The sequence below is a fragment of the Marmota monax genome, unplaced genomic scaffold (genome assembly GCF_021218885.2).
Source record: "Marmota monax isolate L192 unplaced genomic scaffold, Marmota_monax_Labrador192_F-V1.1 WCK01_AAM20220418_F8-fsc00061, whole genome shotgun sequence".
Lineage (NCBI taxonomy): Eukaryota > Metazoa > Chordata > Mammalia > Rodentia > Sciuridae > Marmota > Marmota monax.
The window spans coordinates 12,570,528-12,593,567 of record NW_026695230.1 but is presented as its reverse complement, the minus strand read 5'-3'; the positions used below and the strand labels follow the sequence as shown (position 1 = coordinate 12,593,567).

General features: G+C 34.9%; 1 protein-coding gene across 6 annotated transcripts in view; it reads right to left on the bottom strand.

Annotated features, from left to right (window-relative positions):
* Nucleotides 1–22,248, bottom strand: part of Btbd10 (BTB domain containing 10) — a 58,567-nt gene extending 36,319 nt beyond the window's left edge. The window contains exons 1-3 of one of the 6 annotated variants that reach the window (XM_046438030.2): nt 22,109–22,248; nt 21,720–21,802; nt 3,300–3,457 (exon numbers count right to left, since the gene is read on the bottom strand). In XM_046438030.2, the coding sequence (XP_046293986.1) occupies nt 3,300–3,400 (101 nt within the window). In that variant the 5' untranslated portion in view covers nt 3,401–3,457; nt 21,720–21,802; nt 22,109–22,248. Of the gene's footprint in view, nt 1–3,299; nt 3,458–21,719; nt 21,808–22,108 lie in introns of all 6 variants that reach the window. The other 5 variants (XM_046438028.2, XM_046438033.2, XM_046438031.2 and 2 more) reach the window with 5 other exon arrangements.
* Between the last annotated feature and the right edge of the window lie 792 nt (nt 22,249–23,040).

Genomic DNA, 23,040 nt, shown 5'->3' with positions numbered 1-23,040 from the left:
TTATTTGTTTTGTAAATTTAAATCCCCAATTGTTTGAGATAGCAATAAGTCCAGCTCAAAAACTAACATTCTCAGTCTCCCTGATCCAGAACTGACCACAGGACACAGCTCTAGTTAATGATTAAGTAGATAACTGCTAGAAAATCTCAAGAAATTTAATTTCCTGATATAAATGAATCCCTTTCCAACTGCTCCTTTTCCCTTTTTTCTTGTCTAGAAGGTAGACATGATGGCTAGAGCTACAATACCCACCTTGTGACTATAAGAGAAAAGCCAAGCAAAGCAGAGATTTTTAATCCTGATATATCCTAAAGCAATTAAAAATACTCAGCCATCACCTACCTCTAGATTTCTTAGGTACAAAAAACTAAATCCCCAACTTAGGCCAATGTTTAGTCTGGTTTTCTTTTACAAACATCCCTAAATAAAATCCGTAATATTCAAAAAAGTAGGTAGATGCACAAATAAAACAAAATCAGCCACAAGTTGGTACCTTCAAGCTGGGTAATGGGAAACAGGGGTTCATTATACATAGTAGATTATGATAAATTATTTAAAAATTAAGAAAGAAAAAAAGGCTTTTTTATAAATTTCAGCTATGCCATTTATAAGTTCAATGGCCTTGGTCAAGGATATTAGCCTGTTTTTATCTGCCAAATGGAGACAATAATAATATCCAAAGCTCTACTTTCAGATCTGGTCAAAGTAATCTCCTGAAGGTCCCTGGCAGAAATTTCCTCCATCTACCTTAATACTTAATACTCTAATCACCTTAGGATTTTCTCAAGCCTTATTTTTTTTAATTTATTTTAGATGTTGATGGACCTTTATTTTATTCATTTATTTATATGTAGTGCTGAGATTCGAACCCAGGGCCTCACACATGCTAGGCAAGCCCTCTACCACCAAGCCACAACCCCAGCCCTCAAGCCTTATTTTTGATACTGATTCATTCTCTGAACTTTACAACTCAATACCACTATTTAATTAGTTTGAGTACTCTAATTGTTCCATATGTGAATATTAAAGCATTTCCAAGCAGTACCCTCATATACTTTAAAATTTCTCCTAAACTAAAGGAAGATTCTCAATAAAATTTGCTAATGTTTGTTTTTTAAAACCTCTTAGTCAATCAGTTTATTATCTACTCCCAGCAGGTAGGTAGTGCACACCTGAAATCCCAGCAACTCTGAAGGCTGAGGCAGGAGGATCAAAAGTTTGAGGTCAGCCTCAGCAACTTTTTAGCAAGACCCTGTCTCAATAGATAGATAGATAGATAGATAGATAAGGAGTTGATCAATGGGAGAGTGCCCCCAGGATTCTTCTATTATAGGTACAGAAGGAGGGAGAGAGAGGGAAGGAATAAATAAATACACAAGTAAGTAAATAAATATTCTGGGGACTGGGGATGTAGCTCAGTGGTAAGAGTGTTTGCATTGTATGCAGAAGGCTCTGGGCTTGTTCCCCAGCACCATAAAAATAAATTAGTAACTAAATAAACTCCCAAAGTAAAATTTTTTTAAAAGTCAAACAATACTTCCAAGTATTCTGTTTCTAAATGCATAGGGACAAGAGATCTCTAAAAATAAGCTGTTCTTTTGGGGCAGATTTTTTACAAATTAGGTTTAAAGTAATCTCAAAGAACTTCATGGTTTTTACATAAGATAATTTTTAAAATCAATTTACTGATATGTTTAATTTCCCTTTAATGTTTTTCATTCAAACAACCCTAAATATTATTGCAGCCCACCTTACAAAAGGATGAAAAAATTAATGAAAGGCTGAGGACATAGCTCAGTGATAGACAACCTGCCTAGCATATACAAGGCCCTGGGTTAAATCCCTAGCACTATATGGGAGAGAAGGAGGGAGGGACGGAAGAAATTGATTAATTAATTTACCAATGCTACATCTACCAAGAAGAGCTGTATTTGTTACTGAAATCAAACAGAATGGAAAAAGCACTGAAAGTTTTAAAACATTTTTCCCACTGTATGCATGTAGCTTTTATAAAGCAAACAATGGCTTACTTCCACCCTCATCACCTCTTCAGTATATAATGTAGCACTGTATACATGAGAAGAAAAAAATTGTGAATTAGGAAGGATAATATATAATTCACCTGTATAATAAACACACAAGAGTAGATAAAAATATAACCTCACACAATCCAATGCCTCTTTAATCTCAAAGACTAAGTAATTATCCATGAAACAGAAAAAGAACTAATGCCCCATTTGGAGAACACATGTATACTCACTAACTATAAACAAAACAAAAAAACATTGACATCATTTGGCATGTAATTATAAGTTAATAAAGTCAACTTCACATTAACATTTTACGATCTTATCCCATTAAAAGTCTGCAATGTCAGTGAACTTCTTGTCAGGGGACTTAAAAAGTATCAGCCACTCATGTTGCTTAGCTGTAATACACAGTTTAAAAGTACCTAAAGTATTTCTTAAAAATTACAAAACAGATTTCAATATCATGGCATGTTTTTTTCAAGAAACCTAGTATTTGTTATCAGTCATCAGGAGAATTTTATATTCTAGTTAGTTAAATATTCAATAATATCCTCTAAGCAATATTCACCCAGCAAAATCCTCTATGAAAACATGCTTACATACCTGTAATATGTGAGGTTTATAAGCTGTCAATTAATATCCTAAAATTTCAGATCACAAAGTATTGTAAATGAGGTATTCCTCATTTAGTCTCACAGCACAAAATGATAGTTTAAAAAAAACATATAGATAAGCAGAAACTTTTGAAATGAATTTCATTTCATGCATCAAACTTTAAATGAACCAGTATGGTCACTCCAAAAAAGACTGATTTTCCCATTAGGATCAGTATGGCAGCATAATATAAATTCATACAGTTACAAATGTATTGAGGAAAACACTGACAAAACTATAAATTATCATGTGTAATCTGAACATATAATAAACTTAGAATACAAAATAAATTCCTATAGATTTTAAAATACAAAGAACTAACTGGTCTTGCCAGAGATTCCAATTAAGCCAATTATAATACTCGATCATGGAGTCAACTAAGATTTTAACATAATTTAGAGATAGAAATAAATCTTAAAACAAATGTGAATATAAAAACTTAAAAAGAAAGAATTGTTTCTCTGTAAGCTAATTAAGGAGATATATAAACAAGCACAATATTTTGTAAACCATCCCCCATACTCTGACAGGACTTGCCACAACCAAATGCAGTAGTAGTCTTTATAATCAGTTTTAGCAGAGCTTTGATATGTGAAATACATATTTTCTACCTACCTTGAATGTTTATAAAGTTTACGAGGTCTACTATGCAATTTCCGATCCCAATTCTCTGGATCACTGGAGTTACTGTCATAGGGATGAGGCCGTCCTGCCATCCCACTTCAAGTTTCCTCACACTATTGCTTTGAAAGCACACATGTAGCACCCATAACCTACATAAAAGAGTAGTGTTGACCTTTAAATCTATTCCACTCAGAATAAAATAGCCATAGAATTTTATGTACTTGATATTATTGTGACATATTTTAAAAGTGATGAATGGATCATAAAACACTAAATATACAAAGTGCCAAAAATCAGATTACCATAAGCCCCAGGAGTCTTTTTAGGTACTTTTCATATGACTTATCTATTAAATTTGCTACTCCTATGTAACAGTTTGACAGTGTACCATTCATATCTAGTATATATATTTAACTCCTATTTAGATAGTCATGTTTCCAAACATGAATATAATACCAAAAGGCAAAAACAATTCCATAGAATGATTTCTTTATATAAATATCACTTGGAACACATTTCTTAATGACTAAAAGATGCTTAACAAAGCAACTAGTAACACCAAACAACAATGTTATTATTTCTTTAACCAAGTTAAAGAAGCCAAATAGAAATTTAATTTCTGCTCAAAAAATAAATCTATGTAAACATCCTTGTGTTTACTTACAGTGCAATTACCACAAGAAGGTGCCTTATCTATACAATTCATACACTTAACATCTTTTCATATGTTAGGCCTGTGACTGTTAAATCTACCTAGTCATATAAAATTGTAAGAAAACTCAATAGTGTTATAGAATATCTGGACTATACATTTTTAAAGTATATTCACATCTAATTTAATTTTCACATTCACCTTGCAATGTAGGTATTATAATTTCCATATAAAAAACAGCAAACATCTTTAGAATTTGGGTAACTTTATCAAAGTTCACAATATCACTATTCAATAGTAAATACTACTATTTACTCTTTATACTAAAAAACAATAAAAATTTAGTATACAGAATAGTCTTGATCTTGAAAAGTGCTCAGACTGAAGTATTTGGTTGAAAGTAGATCAGCCTGGGGCAGCAGCACCCGCCTGTAATTCCAGCAGCTTGGGAGGCTGAGGCAGGAGGATCAAAAGTTCAAAGTTAGCCTCAGCAAAAGCGAGGCGTTAAGCAACTCTAAACAACTCAGTGAGACCCTGTCTCTAAATAAAATACAAAATGGGCTAGGGATGTGGCTCAGTGGTTGAGTGCCCCTGTTCAATCCCCAGTACCAAAAGAAAGAAAGTAGATCAGATTTGACTTTCAGAGACTGTGAACACCAAAAGAAACCAAATGATAAACTTTATTCAAATTTTTCTGACCAAATAAACAATTTGAACAAAGTTATATAAACTCGTCTAGAACCCAGGTGTCCTGATGCCTGCTCTTATATACTTACTTTTTCTATACTTTTGTTAAGTTGAATTTGATGGAGAAAAGTAAGGAGAATCATACATAAAAGTCAAAGGGAAATCCCCAAATCAGGAAAAGACCTTCCTAAGTTTAATTTCAGTATAATTTCACAGAGAATGCCAAAGACAACTCATTAAAATTTTGAATTTTATATCAAAAACAGTAAAATAAATGGTTTTATTTTAGATAAACTATTTTTCTATGATTTTTCCTCATGGTTACCTCATACCTTCTTTCCAAAAAGTTTAAAATCATATAATAAATTAATATTTCAATAATATATAAATATTTCAATGAATGAAATAAAAATAATGGGAAAGGGGAAAAGGAAGAATTGCACAATGGCTGGTTCAAATCCCTAAGCAAATGCTACATGGTTTATTTTTTGAATGCTCCCAGAAAAGGAAATCCATTTCCTGAAGGATCACTGAATCATCAAAAATCAGTTACTAAATGAACGTAAAAACTATGAAATTACTTTGAACATAAAGATATCAATCTCAATTGAGTTTTTAACTATGAAAATATATTTACTCTAAATAAAACTAAAAAGCTTCAACTTTATATTATAGCTAATTATCCATACTGAAGAGAGAACGCAGAATAAAAGAAAAAGAGAACAAATCAGAGAAATAAAGGGAAAAAGTGATCATCAATAGAAACACAAAAGGTATAAAGAATAGTAGGAAAAAAATCAATAAGGAGGGATAAGTAAGATGAAGAGATTTAGCATGTTCTGTAGAATGAGATTTAGAACATTTTTCTCCTGACTTTACAGGTCTTCCAATAAATTATTTCAGGGATTAACATTTCATTCTTTAAAAAGCATTTTTCCCTCTGCATCCTCACCAGCATACAAGACCATTTTTTCTCTTCCTTACACTTAACTATCAGAGACATTCCTCTGACTAGGATGGCAACAAATGCCCACTGAGAGAACAATCCCAAATCATGAGAGGCAGTGGCAAATAGGCAAGGAATAAGGTAGATTCAGATCCACTGTAACACACAAAACATAAGGGAAATGCCAAAGTTTTCCTAATTTGATCCTACTGAAAATAGTGAGCATATATTTATTGAAAGTAGTGAGCAAGCAAAAAGAAAAAAAATGTTTAATGTTCAGATAAAGGCTTTAAAAAAGTCAATAAAAAAAGCATATTCACATTTGATTTGTCAAAAAAAAAACAAAAACCCTGAAGTATTTATTATCAGGTGAAAGATTTCTCCCACCCCTCACACCCAATAATTATGGGAGTATAAGCAGACTAAAAAGTGAAATTCAAGTTGAGATATCCCAAAAAAACATGCATGTGTCTACACGTTAGTGTATTCTTAAATTTTATAACTAACCTAAAGATAAAACTAAATGGTTAAAAGGTAACTGATATACAATATATACTATTTTGTGCCATACTCTGTGACTTATATTTGTCTGACTTCATTCATTCACTCATTCAAGCACTTACGGAGCATCTATTACAATACGCCAAGCCATCTGCAATATGCTGTCAGACATTATTTCTCAAAAAACAAACAAAAACCTCATTCAAGTAAGAGAAAAATGAACTTCTCATGACCTGCTCTTGAGTCTCTCATCTACCTACAGCCCCTTTACTCAAGTCTTTGCACTGTTAACCTACCATTTCTCCCCATTAAGTCTTGGTATTCTTTAGGATTTTATCTTCCTCAGTGGTTGCTTGGGTCCAAGGAATCAAAAGACCAAAAAATGAAGATAAAACCCTCAAGAACATCAGAATTAGTTTTCACATCTCTATTTTCACAATCTCTATTTCCATTATCACCATCTGAATTCTTCAACAGGCTTCCCAAATTGCAAAACCAGTCTTGTTGTTTTGGCCTCCCACATCAGCTGGAGTCAGCTCTACTCACTAAGTTTGAAACTTTGAAATCATCCCTGACTTCTTATTTCCCTACCTCAAGTCTACTTTTAAAAAATTTCTTTTTTGACTCTCTTCTCCCTTTCATTCATAAGTCTGCTGCTGACTTCATTTAAACCTCTGCCATCTATCAATAAACCTCTTGGCCAACTTCCTTACCACCATTCAGTTGCACATTTGCTCCACTGTAATCCAGATTTTCTTTCTGTCTAAAAATTCTTAATGACTCTCCATTTCCTATACCTAAACTCCTTAACATAAAATGTTCCTTCGAAATATGGCACTTGAACGCCTAAGGTCCATGACATATTAGGCAAACTAAAATATGCTCTTTGGCTCTTTTATCATCAAAAAAAAAAAAAAAAAAAATGCTGGACTACTGGAAACAACATCTCTAGAAAGAATGTCACTGTTCATTTTATTTTTAGAGACAATGAAAATCATGCAGAAATCACCTGTACAGAAGCTGAAAAAACTGGGCTTGTTGATTAGGGACATGTGTTACTCCAGATTACCAAAAGTTAACTGAGAAAAGGTGATTCAATTACTTTCCCTTATCTTGGATATTACTATCTCAACAAGGAGGGGCAGGAGTTATAAAAATCTTTAAAACAAAGGTAACATAAGTATTCCCTGGGACACTATTTACAGATATTATTAATGACAATGATCTATAGAAGGATCTTTTTTTTTTTTTTAAACTAACAATATGAGACAGGAATTTAGGAACACAGAGAGCAATGAATCTCAAAAGGGGAACCGCCCTTGAACCACTGTAATACAAAACAACTTGTAAGCAACTCAGACTTCTTCCTAGACAGTAGCTTGCCTACTGATGAAAAAAAGAACAAAACAAGATAACTACAAGGCATCTGGAGGAACTAAGTAGCAGGATTAAAACATGCAAGGGAAGGGTGAAGTACAAAGAAAAATGGCACAAACTGGGTAACCCCACCCTGACTTCGGTTCTAGTTCAGCCCCTTAGCTACTCTATAAATATAAGAACTCCAAACTAAAGCAACACAACATACTTTCTCAGTAATCGCCCATATTACATTCTCAAATGTGTGCTATCCCTTTATAATAAATCTCTTACCCTGCTACTCGTACCTAAGGCGTCCTTGACTTCCTTATGTAATATGTCAGGAGCTGGAATGTTCAAGTAAGTACACAAGATCTCTTCTGCCTCTGGAGAGACCTCTTTGGATCCCCTTATGTTGACATAAGGAAACAATTCATTCTGTTCATACTAGGTATCAATGAGCTAAGAAGTTTATATACATATATTTTAAAGCTTAAAACAACCCTATATTAGTCTCCTGTTTCATATATGAACAAATAGTGGAGTTAAGATTTATATCCTATTTTAACAAAAGTCCACATTCTTCCCAATGTAACCAAGCCAAGTAAAAAGAAACTCATATTTTTGTTCCTCATTACCAACAGATTTCTTTTTTAAACTAAGCCATCATGTGGCATTGTCCATCCCATTGAGACCTTGATCTACTGTCATTACACAAGAGCATGTCTATTAACATGAAATGATTAGAAAATAATTCAAGTGTGGTAACTGGAGAGAAAGACCCGATGGTAATAAGAGACAAAGAGTTCAGACCCAAAAACTGTCATAAGCTAAACAGAAAGCCAAATATCCATTAGTGTGGGTAGTAGAGCTATGGAGAAGCTAAACCAAGACAACTGAGAGGGATAAATGTCCTAAGTTAACCTTCCTTATATAGAAAAAGAACCAAAAGGAGGAGAGAGAACCCCATAGAGTAAATGAAGTACTTAAGACTGGCAGACAACAGAATGAACACATGAATGTTCACACAGTTAATTCTACCTATATAGCAAACCTTCATATGGATCTAGATAAAATACCGAAAGACCAGAAACTGAAAATCATTTGATGAGCCTCGACCCTTAGGAATGCAAGAGGGATGATACTACACAGAAAGCCAGAAAATAGATATAACCACCATGAAAGCCTGAAACATTTCTAGAAAATATTTATAATTTCCTCATGATACTTAACCCATTTTAAATTTTCCCATGAAGTGTGACATAAATCCATAAATAGATAAGAAACTGAACACTCATTTTCAGAAGCATTAAGAACTGGAAGAATTTGGGGGACTGAACACTATACAAATAATCCTGAAGGACAAAAACCACCACGTAGAAACAATTTTTAAAAGAAATGGAAATCAAAGGGATGTAAAAGAACAACCTCCTGCAAATGCAATCAGGTAAACTGATCATGCAAGCTTAATTGCAAAAAAAACAACTATTTAAATTTTTTTTTAAAAATGTTTTAAAGTTATTTAGAGACACTGGCCAAACAGTGAAAGAATTTACTCCTGAAAAACTACAACTTCAGGGACAGAATCGCAAGTTCAGTTCCAAATTTTTTTGCTGTGTTCCCTATCCCTCAAAATATGATGAAGGAAACCAGTGAGTCATACAAGATCAAAGTAGTAAAGAAAACTTCAGGGCTAGAAGTACAGATGGAAATTTAAGACAGACATACTGGAAATGAAAGAACCATAGAGAGGTGAGACACAAATTCTGAGCATAAACTCTGCTTAAATCCCTAGACAACAAATGATTACACATGCATGCAGGGGAGACCGCAGGTAGCCTGCAAAAACAAAACCAGAGACCATAGATTATACCCTTAAACACTGGTGATATGAAATCGGAGTTTGATATGTTTTTTAACTGTGTGTATTACCCAAACACATAAAATTCAAGCATCAGAAAAGTGAAGTCCTTACTGGTATCTGAGAACAGAGACCACCACAAGCCGACAAGCTAGAAATAAGGAAAGAATTCCCAGAAATAAAGAACCAACAGAGAGGGTAAATTCCAAAATCTTGAGTAAAATCTCTGTTTAGATTCTTGGCTGACCACCAAGTTACATAGGTGTTAGAGGGACTCTCCTCTACCCTGTCCCCCAGGAGACCAAGCTAATAAGTAGCTGAAAGAAGGAAAAAATGAGCACAGATAGAACTGCTATAACTGCAAGAGAAACAAGTTTGCAATTTGAGTACAGGCAAAGATGGTTGGTTACTTCACCTATGTGAAGTTTTTGTCCTTCATGATTATCAGGAGGCAAATCAGCAGTCACTAGAAAGAAATCCACATAAGAACACTACAATGCCCAGGTTTCAACAAAAAATTATGAGACATGCAAAGAAAAGAGACAGTAAAAGGTAATCAATAAAAACTGACTCCAACTAAGCCCAGATGTTGGATTTAGCAAAGACTTCAAAACACTCATTATAAATATATTTAAACATTTCATTATAATTATGTTCAAACAAATATTAAACAATTAAAGTTCTACAAGAAGAAAACAATCTTGAATAACAAAGGATTCTCAATAGAAAAGTAAAAACTGTCAAAAAAATTCAGCTTTGGGGCTGGGGATGTGGCTCAAGTGGTACCGCACTCGCCTGGCATGCATGCAGCCCGGCATGCATGCAGCCCGGGTTCAATCCACAGCACCACATACAAAGATGTTGTGTCCGCTGAAAACTAAAAAAAAAAATACTAAAAAAAATTCTCAAAAAAACAAAATTTCAGCTTTAGCTACAAAGAACAATAAATGAAAAACTATATGGTCATAATAGCAGATAGAGAAGAAAAATGAACATTGCTGCAGAGACAGGTGGGATATCTAATGACACAATATCTAAATACTTTGAATCACTACTGAGACACACAACACGAATCAATGTATCTTAAAAGTACTGGGTAAATGAAATAATCCAGATTTAAGATAATGTCTAGAAATACCACATAAAAATGACTAGTTGCCTCTGAGGAAACACTAAAATAAAAGGGGAATTTACTTTTCATTGTTTTTCCTTTTATACTATTAGAATTTTTTACATATTGTTTTTATGATATTGGGGGACACTGTAAGAAAATATATGGACTTGCTCTACTAAAGAAATTTCCTTCTTGTTAAATTTTACTGCTTAAGTATAGTTTTGGGGTATTATTTTTTACTGCTTACATATGGCCAATATGTATGCACTGGCAAAATGTTTATTCCATGTGTTCCCCATTATACTATAAGATTCTGAGGACAAGAACAAAATATAACTCATGTTTATGTTCCCATACCTTAATATAACTTGTATATAAATCTTATAAAATGTTTTAACTAAGACTAAAGAAACTGGGGAGCATTTCATGTAATATAATCCAACAATCCAGAGAAAATATAAAGTAGGAAGATTTATAAGCAGGTTTTAGTTTCCAGTTGCTTCTCTCAAAAGAATATTATCTTAGCTGGGTGTGGTGGCACACACCTGTAATCCCAGCAGCTCTAGAGCCCGAGGTAGGAGGATTGCAAGTTCAAAGCTAGGCTCAGAAACTTAGCCAGGCCTAAGCAACTTAGTGAGACCCTGTCTCAAAATAAAAAATAAAAAGGGCTGGGGATGTGCTCAGTAGTTAAGTACCCCCAGGGTCCAATCCCTGGTACCAAAAATAAAAATAAAAAATAAAAAAAGAATATTATATAACTATACCCAAGTTTTAGTCAAGGCATAAAGCACCAATCATCTTACTCTCAAATGATCACAAATTATAATTCAATTTCTAAATTGCTCTCAGGACATATATTTATTTAAAAAGTAGAAAAAAAGGAGGGAAAGTATAACATCCCTGGAAACATTTTTTTAAGATTACCAAATGAGTCCTAAATTTTCCCAAACTAATCCTCAAAATGCTTGGTTGCTTCACACAGAAACCCTTTCAACTGTCAAGGTTTATACTTTTCTGATCTGTTACAGTGAAAATAATACTTTTATGTAATTTCTGTTCAAATTTTGTTGACTTCTTAAGGTATTAATATGTTTTTTTTTTCTTTTCTCATCTCAAACAACCCAATAAATAAAAGAGTGGTGGTGTAGTCCAGTGGAAGAACACCTGTATAACATGGGTGAGACCCTGGGTTCCTTTCACAGTACTAAGGGAAAAAGAAAAAATGTTTGAAGTTTGAAACTCTTTTTAAATCTTAAGCATTTATGAAATACCTACATTACATGATTAGCATTTTAAACAACTAGCTACTGTTAAGAGTCCTAATTCTTAAAAACTTATTAAAAGCTATATGATTTTTAGTAGTCTAAAAGATTTATTATCATTTTGCTTTCTGCTCTATTTTTCCTTTTCTACTATAACCAAACAGTTTTGCCTTCAAAATCTGAAACGCCTTAACTGAAGCAAATCACCTTGACATATTATTTAACATAGGCAAAGCTGTAAGCTGCTGAAGTGCCTAATTAAAGAGGATTACATTCAGCTCCTAAGAAGGCAACACTCTTTAAAAAGGCACACTCAGATATTTTTAAATGTTAAAATCCTTAAAATTTTCTTTTTTTTCTACATGACAATTTTTTGTAAGTTATGTATTTTTTCTACATATAATCTTTATTATGATGCTCCATTTTGACCAATTTATTATTTCCCTTACCTTGTATTTCTTTCAGATTTTTTGCTTAACTGTTTATCTGCCGTCAACTCAACAGGCTATAAAAAGCTCTAAATATGATTCAATTTCCAGATTGTATGCTATCCCATAGAACTCTACATGATAATGGAAATGTCCTATATCTGCATTATCCAAAAGAGTAGCTTCTAGTCACATGTAGTTTAATATTATGCACACGCAATATGTGTACTACCAGTGAAGAACTGAATTTTCAATTTTCCTTTTTAATTAATTTAAATAGCCACAAGTGGCTGGTAGCTACCATATTTATCAGCACAATTAGAAGCAGAACTTCCTCCACCAAAGAAGTTCTTTTCCTCCAAATGTTTCATTTTAAGAAACCTAAAATTTGCTCTGAGACAAAATACTAGTTCACAATGAGATATTCTAGATATCTTTGTGACTTAGTATTCCAGGCAGTATTCCATTTTAATTAAATAAAGTTATTTCCTTATATTGAAATATTCTTTAATTAAGGCTTATTAAAATAACTTGCTTTAATACCACATAGCCAATTATCACACCAAATTGTCTCTCAAATTTAATACACAACCCATAAAAATGTCACACCCAGAAAATGAATTCTAAAATTTCAATTGGTTAACTATTTGAGCAGAAGATCCTTTCCTTCCTCACATCATATCCTCCACAAATTCCAAACTGCTAAAGAGTTCAAGTATAACAAAAAAACCCATAAAAAGTCAAGAAGAAAATATATAGGAAAATAATCTATATAATTAACTGATTCTCAGAATAGAGAAAGAATTGCTAAGCCAAAAATAAGAATAAAAACACCTTAAAGCCAAAGACTGACATGGGAATGTGCAATCAATCATTTTATGCCATCATTTTCAATAAAGATGAGGGAAAACATCAGGGATTAGAATCAGAACTACAGAATAGCTTTCAAAAAGTATCAGATTATATCACATAAGAATTTAAAAGTAAAAGATGACAAACTAGAGAAATGTTTATAAATCTATACTTTAAAATCTGAATACTGTAAAGGAAAAATGGACAAAGTTTCATGAACTTGCAATTTACAAAAAGAATACTAATGATTAAAAAGAAGAAATAGGGCTGGAGATATAGCTCAGCTGGCAGAGTGCTTGCCTTGCATGGACAAGGCCCTGGATTCAATCACCAGTACCACAAAAAAAAAAAAAAAAAGAAAAGAAAAAGAGAAAGAAAGAAAGATTTCAACTCATTCATAATAAGAAAACCACGTTAAATCAGATGTTTAACCAATCAAAGGTTTGTTTTAATGATAACTAGGCAAGGGTTAAAGTATTGGGGAAACTGTCACTCAAGTTCATGGGAGTATAAATTGATTTTCAAAGTATATACCTTGACACCAGAACTCCTACTTTTAAATTTTTTTTTTTTTTTTTTTTTTAATATTTATTTATTTTTTTAATTTTCGGCGGACACAACATCTTTGTTTGTATGTGGTGCTGAGGATCAAACCCGGGCCGCTTGCACGCCAGGCGAGCGCACTACCCCTTGAGCCACATCCCCAGCCCCTACTTTTAAATTTTTAACCTAAGAAATACATTTATCAAAGAATTTATGATAAAAGAGGGTAAGAGAGACTAATTTCCAAAAGCAGGGAACTGATTACAATACAGTACATTCTCATAGTGTTGAAGAATATAACGTGGAAAATTATTACCAATAAATGCTTAAAAAAAGAACATAGGTTATACAATAAATAAATTGACATGTTTAACAAAATGTTAACTTTTAAATATAGTTATGTGTTTCTTTGAATTTCCTTTTATTTCTTAAAATAAATATTTTAAGTGATTACATACAAGAAAAATCCTAATTTTGAGTGTGTGTGATATAAGTGTGTGTATGTAGTATAACTGAAAGTAACTGTCATTGACTTGGATTATCATGCCATTTTCTTCTTTGCCCTTTGCTTAATGTTCCAAATTGCATCTAATACTTTGATAATCACAAAGAAATCACTCCAAAGAAATGTAATTTCATAAGATATTTTACAAAGTACTCATCATAAAAAATTTTCAAGGTTAACAAATGTTTAAGGCTACTGTTAAATGTTACCATAATATTATTCACTATGGAAGCAAAGATGATTAGCAATGCCACAGCATTTTTCTTCTAAAATATGGCAACTGTTCTCTTTCTTAATGTTGTGAGCTTGACTAACACAAAGAGCTACATATATTTACAAATAATTCATATGTACTATCAGACCAGTATTATGTATATAATATATACAAAAAAATGGAAATGAAAAGAGAAATAAAAACTAAAGATTAAGTTCTATTGTTTTATTCACCCTATAGCATAATGAACAAGTTTTTCATAACATCCCTAGAGAGAAGTGCATGCAACCCACTAGAGAAAGCAATGGAATAAAACACTCAGAAGACTTGTAGATCTCTATTCTAGTCTCAACTTTCCTAATAACAGTATTTATTACCTACAACCTTTTTATCAAAATCAGTTAAAAGGGCTTGACCTATGTTTCACTTTTCTCTTCCAAAAATGGAGAGCATTAATAATTTTAAAGTACTTTCAGTATTAATATTCCCACTAGTCTCTAATAACTAAATATTCTCCTTTATAGGAAAGACTTAAGCAATTTCGAAAATTCAACAATAAGGAAACAAGAACATCTCAGTTAACAATTTATGGGAATTTCATAATTTTTTTTTTTAAGAAAACTACATGGGTTGGGGGTATATATAGCACAAGTGGTAGAGCAACTGCCTAGCATGTGGAAGGCCCTGGGTTTGATCCCTGCCACTGCGAAATAAACAAACAATAAAAAATCCTTTAAATGAATAAATGAAGAGCTGAAAGGAGCAGATTGCATTGCTTGCTTTCCAGATGTGAGAAAAATAAAATTCAAGCCCAGAGTGTATAAAACAAACTGCCCAAAATGAAATAATTACCTTTAAAATAATGCAGCATTTTGTGTATGCCTCTAAAAATAAGAAAATCATAAAAATGTTTGTTGCACAATTTTGTAGCTGAGATTCTTTCTTAGGTAACTGAGCTTTAATTTTTTTTTTTTTTTAAGAGGAAGAGAGAGAATTTTTTTTTTTTTTAATATTTACTTTTTAGTTTTTGGCGGACACAACATCTTTGTTTGTATGTGGTGCTGAGGATCGAACCCGGGCCGCACGCATGCCACGCGAGCGCGCTACCGCTTGAGCCACATCCCCAGCCCTAAAATTTATTTTTAAGCTGATATTTAATGTAGTTAAACCAGAAAACTCACAATAAGTTTTTACTCATTTGCTATAAGCAATAATAATCAAAGATCTAGGGCTGGGGATGTGGCTCAAGTGGTAGCACGCTCGCCTGGCATGCGTGCGGCCCGGGTTCGATCCTCAGCACCACATACAAAGATGTTGTGTCTGCCGAGAACTAAAATAAATAAATATTTAAAAAAAAAAAAAAAGAAAGAAAAAAGAAATGTGAGATATATAGGCATTCAGAAGAATTTAAAAAAAAAAAATAATCAAAGATCTATTTTCTCTTTCCTTGTGTCCATTTTTCTACCTGGCATTCAAATTAGGTACAATACTAAATTATCAGTCAGTGAACACCAATGTACAAAGTAAGAAAAAGAGCTTCCCATTGTTCAATGCTTACTAAAATAAAGAGAAAATAAAAATCGTTTAATTTCCAGTGGAAGAATCATACTGGCAATGCTGTAAATAATCATTTGAATTTTTCCTCTCCAAATGAGACAGGCAAATGTGAATAATTTGTAAATTGATAGATCACTAAGGGTAGAAAGGGTGGGAAAAAGGAGGCAATAATTCCAGGATATTATTTTCTGGGCATAAACACAAAGCAAAATGCTAACAACTTAAATTCATACATCATTTTACTATTTACATAGAATTTTATATGCTTTATTTCATTTCATCCTTAAATTCCTGGCAATTATGTTCTATGTTGTGTTAGAGGAAACAAAAGGGTCAGAGAGGCTAAGTAACTTTTCGGTCATAGAGCTAACAGTTGTCTTTAAACTCAGACCAAAATTATCCCAAATAAGGTATTCCAAGCAGAAAAATATGATTGCAACTTAAAATGACCTCAGAAAAGTATTATTCATAGTTTGTAATCAAGTAGAACTTCAATCAGTGAGTATCATAATAGACTCATCCCAGCTAAACACTAAATATTAACTTCAGTTTGTGACCAAAAATTCTAATAGATTACTCATTTAAACTACAAAAATGAAAATAAGTGCTCAACTATCTGTATTCTCTGTTCCACATTCACGGATTCAACCAAGAATCACATACAGACTTTTTTGGATCATTATTCCCAAAACAATACAGTACAGCAACTATTTGTTGCAGCATTTATATTATATTAATTATTATGAGTAATCTAGAGACAATTTAAAGAATATGGGAGAATTTACTATAGTACGTTATATGCAAATATTATTCCATTTTATAAAAGGAACTTGACCATATGAGGATTTTATATGAGGGAAGGGGGACAGGGTCCAAAGCACCAATCCTCAGATAACCAGGGATGATTATGCCATATAATGAGAGACCTTACACCTTTAACTAAATAATATAATTAAACTACTAATCAGGTGAAGAAAGATATTTTTATCAGCAAAGATACCTTACAACCCAGCAATCTATGACATAAGGTTTCATATTTAGTGTAAAATCCTTCCTCTTTATGTTCTATTTCAAGTACAGGCTAAATATCTTTTATCCAAAATGCTTGCAAACAGATATGTTTCAGATTTGAGTTTTTCAGATTTTGAAATATTTGTACTGACTCTGTTAAGCATCCATAATCCAAAAATCTGAAGTACAAAATGCTGTGAAAATTGTGCTCAATTTATTATATTCCCATTCCCTATATTTAACATTTATCAACCTCTTCATCCTCTCCCAGTGAGCATCTCTTTGAATTCTAATTGTTCACCTTCCATCTCTAAGTTCTTCTTTACTATCTTCTTAGTAAGGTAGGTGTGTCAGTTTCAAGGATCCCCAAACAAACCTGAGTAGGCCATATTAAGGGAAATGAATCCTGTACTTGTAGCCTGAACCCTAGTAAAGATTTTAATAAAGAGATTAAAAAAAATTCTAATATAGAATTTCCCGGAAATGCTTGCAACCAGAATTGATACAGATTTTAAATTGGGGGGGAAGGGGGCTAATTTTGGAATCTGTGTGTGTGTGTATGTGTGTGTGTGGGTGTGTACGTACATACATACACACATACATACACATATATACACAAACACACACACACACACATAATATGTAATATCTTGGGACTATCCAAGTCTAAACACAAAATACATAAACACCTTATATATGGGCTGAAGGTAATTTTATACAGTATTTTAATATTTCATGCAATATTTAATATTTCTGTTTACATTTAACAATCAGACTTGTGGCATCACGTTACTGCTCAAAGCATTCAGATTTTGGAGATGTAGGACTCTGGATTTTCAAATTAGGTACGCTCAACTGCAATTCTTCCTCTATTAATAAACATCTGCAACTACCTCTCCCTCCCACCCCTTAGTTTTAGTTCAGGACCAAAGAAACTAAATAAAGAAGTTAGATAAAATATATATATATGAAACTAATGGCCAGAAAAGTTTCTTATTCCTTCAACTATAAATTAAATTTACTCAGAATCATAGGTATTCCATTTCCTCCTCCCTCACAGAGGTCCACTCTGCTCAGATGAACCTACCATACACATGAACAGAAAATGTAAATCCTAAAAATTCGGAGTTTCAAAACCAACCAGAGGGCACCTTTCTCCTAGCTTCTTCAAATGCTCATTTCGGAAAGAATTTCAGAGGCTTTTTGGAGCATAGAGGGGAGGGGGACAGGACTATTTCCAAGAGAAAATTTCCTACTTTATGACTCACAGTAGAAACATGGGGAAAGGAAAACAATGCTCCCTCCAACAACCACAATTTTCACAAATAAAAAAAACAACAACTCAGAAATGGTAAAACTCTCAGACAATAACACCTCACAAACATAATAAATATCTCCTACTCTTTCGCATTCTATTCCAGATAGACAGAGATTGGAGCTTGATGTGTGAAGACAGGACTAAATTGAAGAAAATCAAGTCTGCAAACTCCCTAAGCAGTTCTGATTAAAAACCAAATTCCATGTAGTCTTTGCATAAGTTATTACAAATTTAGTTGTAAAAAGCAGTACTCTTTGTAAAACTGAACAATAGAAAAAAAGGGTTCTTAACCATTTTGTCTTCATTTTCAAAACTCTGTCCCCTCACTTAGCTTTCTCTTACCTTACTCTCCAGTGAGGACTCTCACTTTGCTCTCCAAATATCTAAGATCCACCTCATACTTAGACCTGACATCTAAAGCTCCCACTCCCCCTACCCAACTAGGTATGAATCAGATTAAAGTACTTCTCATTAATGGGTAAATGAGTTTTAATCCACAAGGTTACTAAGCTCTACAATGCGTAAGGCACAAAGTAATCAAAGTACCTATTCTTATAAGAAAAACTAATTAATCAAAATCAATCTTGCAATGGAAAGGTACGAAAGAGACATAAGAGTGCCTGCTTTACAACACACTTTCCTCATACCCTTTGAAAACGCCCCCTCTCCCCATCTGCCAGGGAATCAATATTTTTTCCAGTAAAAGTGAATGTCTTGGGCTGGGGTTGTGGTTCAGCGGTAGAGCTCTCGCCTAGCATGTGCGAGGCCCTGGGTTCGAATCTCAGCACCAAGTAAAAATAAATAAAATAAAGGTATTGTGTTCAACTACAACTAAAAAGCAAATATTTAAAAACAAAAGAATAAGTTAGAAAATTTTTTTAAAAAGTGAATGTCTAGGAAAGCAACACAGAATGGCACAGCCAATAATAAACATTCAAATTCTGAAATGGACTATAGAAAGACTCCAAGATTTAAATTTAAACACTAGTTGCAAGTACATAAAAGAGTTTTTAAATCAACCAATTTCCTTACAAGATACCTATATATAAACTTTGCTCAGAACTCTGAATAATAATTATATTATTAATAAAAATATTATTATTATTTCTTTTTGGCACTGGGGATTAAACTCAAGGGCACTTAACCACTAAGCCATGTCCCCAGCCCTTTTTATTTTGAGACAGGTTCTTATTAAGTTGCTTGGGGCCTTCCTTGCTAAATTGCTGAGGCTAGCCTCAAACTTATAATCTTCCTGCCTCAGCCTCCCAAATCACTGGAATTACAAGTGTGTGCCACCATGCATAGCTAGAACCCGGAAAAGCCATAAATACTGACAGCCTTTCCTTCAGTTATTTCTACAGTTAAAATGTTAATATAGTAGTACCTCCTTGGACTCGAAGTATAGTTCCATGTTCCCCAGTGGATGTCTGAAACTACATATAGTACAGAATAAACCCTATATATAACTACATTTTTTCCTATACATACATAATATGATAAAGTTTAATTTATAAATTAAACACAATGAGAGATTAAGAACAATAGTAAACTGAGCATGGTGGCTCACACCTATAATTCCAGTGGTTTGGGAGACTGAGGCAGGAGAATTGCAAGTTCAAAGCCAGTCTCTGCAACTTAATAAGGCCCTAAGCGACTCAAAGAGACCCTGTCTCAAAAAATAAAAAGGGCTGGGGATGTGGCTTGGTGGCTAAGAAAGAGAGAGAGAGAGAACAATAAAACATGAAAATTATAACAATATACTGTAATAAAAGTTATAGGAACAGTCTCTCTCAAAATGTGTAGATCTTAGCAACCTCAGCATACAATTTTTTCTCTTAAGTCAAGAAATTTCACTTTTTTTTTAACTTAAAAAAGCCCTAAAGGGCTTCTTGTTGGCACATTTGCCAACATCATTACCCCTGGGTTTAATAAAAGAAAAATGAAAAAAAAAAAAAACTATCTACTGGTTTCAATTAGATTTGACATGTTCCCTCCCTAAGTCCTTCTAAAGACTGAAATTTTAAAGCGTGAACTACTTGCTTTAAACCTCTTTTTTTTTTCAGTTATAAAATACATTAATTCTGACCTATAAAACAGCTCCTAGAGAACAGAATACAACTATAAACAAGTGTGGGTATGATTGGGCCACATGCAGTTATTTTCAATTGTTTTAATTAGCCATCAATATTTTTAAAAATCAAGAGAGTGCATGTAAAAATTGAATTTTCCTGTATTCTCTTGAGAAGGCTGAAGACTGGGCCCATATTCACATACAGAACTAATCAAGTGGACCTGAAAACTTGACATCCCTCCTAGACAAGGCATAAACTCTCCATTGGACTTCACATTTTCATCACATAACTATTACCAGAAGACATGTGAGTTTGTTACCCATAATCTCTTTTGAAAAGTGCATATATTCCAGTTTGCTTCCAAACTTCAAAGTATCCTAAATGTAAAAAATCACAAAGCAAACCACTGTTGTTTATAATTTCATGGTTAATAACTTAAAATTTTCACACAGCTTAGAAGAAAGGATGAGATAGAACAAAATTCAAACTGGTAGAAGAATAACATACAGCAGGTTAAAAGCCCATCTGAAAGCATTTGGGGGAATGAGGGAAAAAATGGTGTAAGAACTCAAAAACACTATTGAGACACTAGAAGGCCTTCCTGATTGAACATGTTCCTTACCACACTCCATACTTCAGAATCTCCTTTCTCTCTCCTTATGCACAATAGCAGCTATTAAGTCATAAACTCTTGAAAAATATTAGAAAAATTTCTGAAACACATTGGCACCTTCAAAAATAACTCCTCAAACACCAGTTTCAATTCATCATCAAATTCTTTCCCCAGTATTTTTTATTGCTTTCTGCTTTATATTCAAATGATAACCACAGTCTCGTTCTTTCAGTTGGTCGTGGATAGGCTTTCCAATATGAAAACTTGGCCCTTGTGCTTTCCATTCTTTGTCATATCTTTTACTACAATTTCTAGTCTCTTTCATTCTAAATTTATCCCTCAACTCTTCTCTAAAAACATTTTTTATCATATTTGCACAGTCGGGGTAGGGGAAGAGGTGAGCGGGTCAGGAGTGGGAAACAACGTCCAAATAAAATCAATAAACATTGTGCTGCCTTATTCAGATTGTTAATTTAAATAAAAAGCGTGAAAACTCCTGAAGTCAAAATATACTTATAAAATAAATTCATTTGCTAAGGGCACAAAGTAACAAGCGAATGAAACTCTAACATGTCTGGACTAGTGACTTTTCATCATGGACTCCAAATAAGAGAAAAGAGAAGTGGAAAATTTGTTCGGTCCAGGGATGGTCACATTGGCCCAGTCACACTAACAAAATACTAAGGGAGGTCTTCCCTCCCTCAACCCTATTCCCAATTACAAGGCGTGTTAGGGCACTTGCATCTGAAGGAAGGAAAGAAGGAATTAGAACCTTTTCTATGCAAGTTTTGAAAAAGCAAAGCTTTACCATACACGATACTGTCACAGCACAAAAAAAAATTATTGGGGTCTCACCCTTGTTCACCTGAAGGGAGACCGCCCACCATCTTATCCCCTAAAAGGGAGACGGACAACTCACCACCCTATTGTGATGCGCCCTCCTCAGGATGTCGCTGCCTTAAGCCCAGAGATGACAGGAAAGGGGCGGGGCACCGGGTTACTCTGCCCTGGGAAGGAGGGATGAAGCCTTCATCCCTGGGGGAAAGGCCTCCGGACTGCCAACCAAACAGCAGCACCCCAGGAAACCCAAGTCCCAACTCTGCCCCTCGGAGCTGGGTGCCAGTGGCCCGAGTCCAGACCGCCACCCACGCTCCCCTCGCCGTGTCCGGCCACCCAGACCACTGCCACAGCAGCCCGGCTCTCCAGCCCAGATTTCGCCCTCCGCCCCTTTCCTCCTACGCCCCCGCCAAGCCCAGCCTCCCACGCCGCCCCCACTGCGCTCCGCAGCTATGCCCATTCACCCCGAACCTGTAGGCCCCGTCGAGCGTCCACGGAGGATCAAGGCGAAGGCCGAGGTCGGCAACGCCTCCGCTTCCTCCTCAACCGGATCCCTCCAGAGCTGGCTGTGAGGCGGCCACTCCGGGGGCTGCGCCTACCAGAGCCGCCGGGCAGGTTGCAGGCCGGCTCCTCAGCCGCTTCTCGCGAGAGCCCGCAATCTGAAGAGGCGAGGCTAGCCGCGATCTCGCGAGAACAATGACTCTCCGCCCAGGGTGGGCGGGACGCCGAGCGTGAGCGCAATTGAAGGAGCTGCAGCCTCGGACTGGACGCTTACTCTGGGGGCTGACGGGGCTGGGGGAAAGGCACAGTGAGTGCGACCCTTCCCAGACGTCAGCTCGGGTTCAGCGGCGAGGAGTTACCCCAGACCTTTGAATCCACATTTTCCCTTTGACTGCATGTCACCGTTAGAGAAAGCGGACAGCGTCTCCAGGCCAGAGTTAGAGAACGCCTCTGGGGCTCAGTTTGTTCAAAGAAAGCGTCGCCCTGACTGAGCAAACTCCAGAGTCGCCCTTGCCGGAGCAGCAAGCAAACGTGGCCCATTGGGGCTGATGAACAGGCACTCGTTGTGACGGGTACCCTCTATTCCTAGTGTCCGCGGCTGCTTGTTTTTAAATGCTTAGTTGGCGGGAACCGGTGTGCCGGCTGAAACTATGGGAACGCTGCGAGTAATCTGGATGAAGTATGCTTCTTGTAGGCAGAAGTCGCCAAGTAATAGGGCTTCAGTCGTCCGGCATCACGGAGCCCAACTTTAGACTATAAAAGGTTGAGAATTAACAAAACGTGGTCTTCACCCTAGAAGCGCACACCCTGGGGGCGAGACCCGCAGAATAGGTAATCCCATTCGGCTGTGCTAAAGGCTGAGCTGCTCCCAGTGAGCCAGGGTAGCTGAGCTGAGAAGTAAT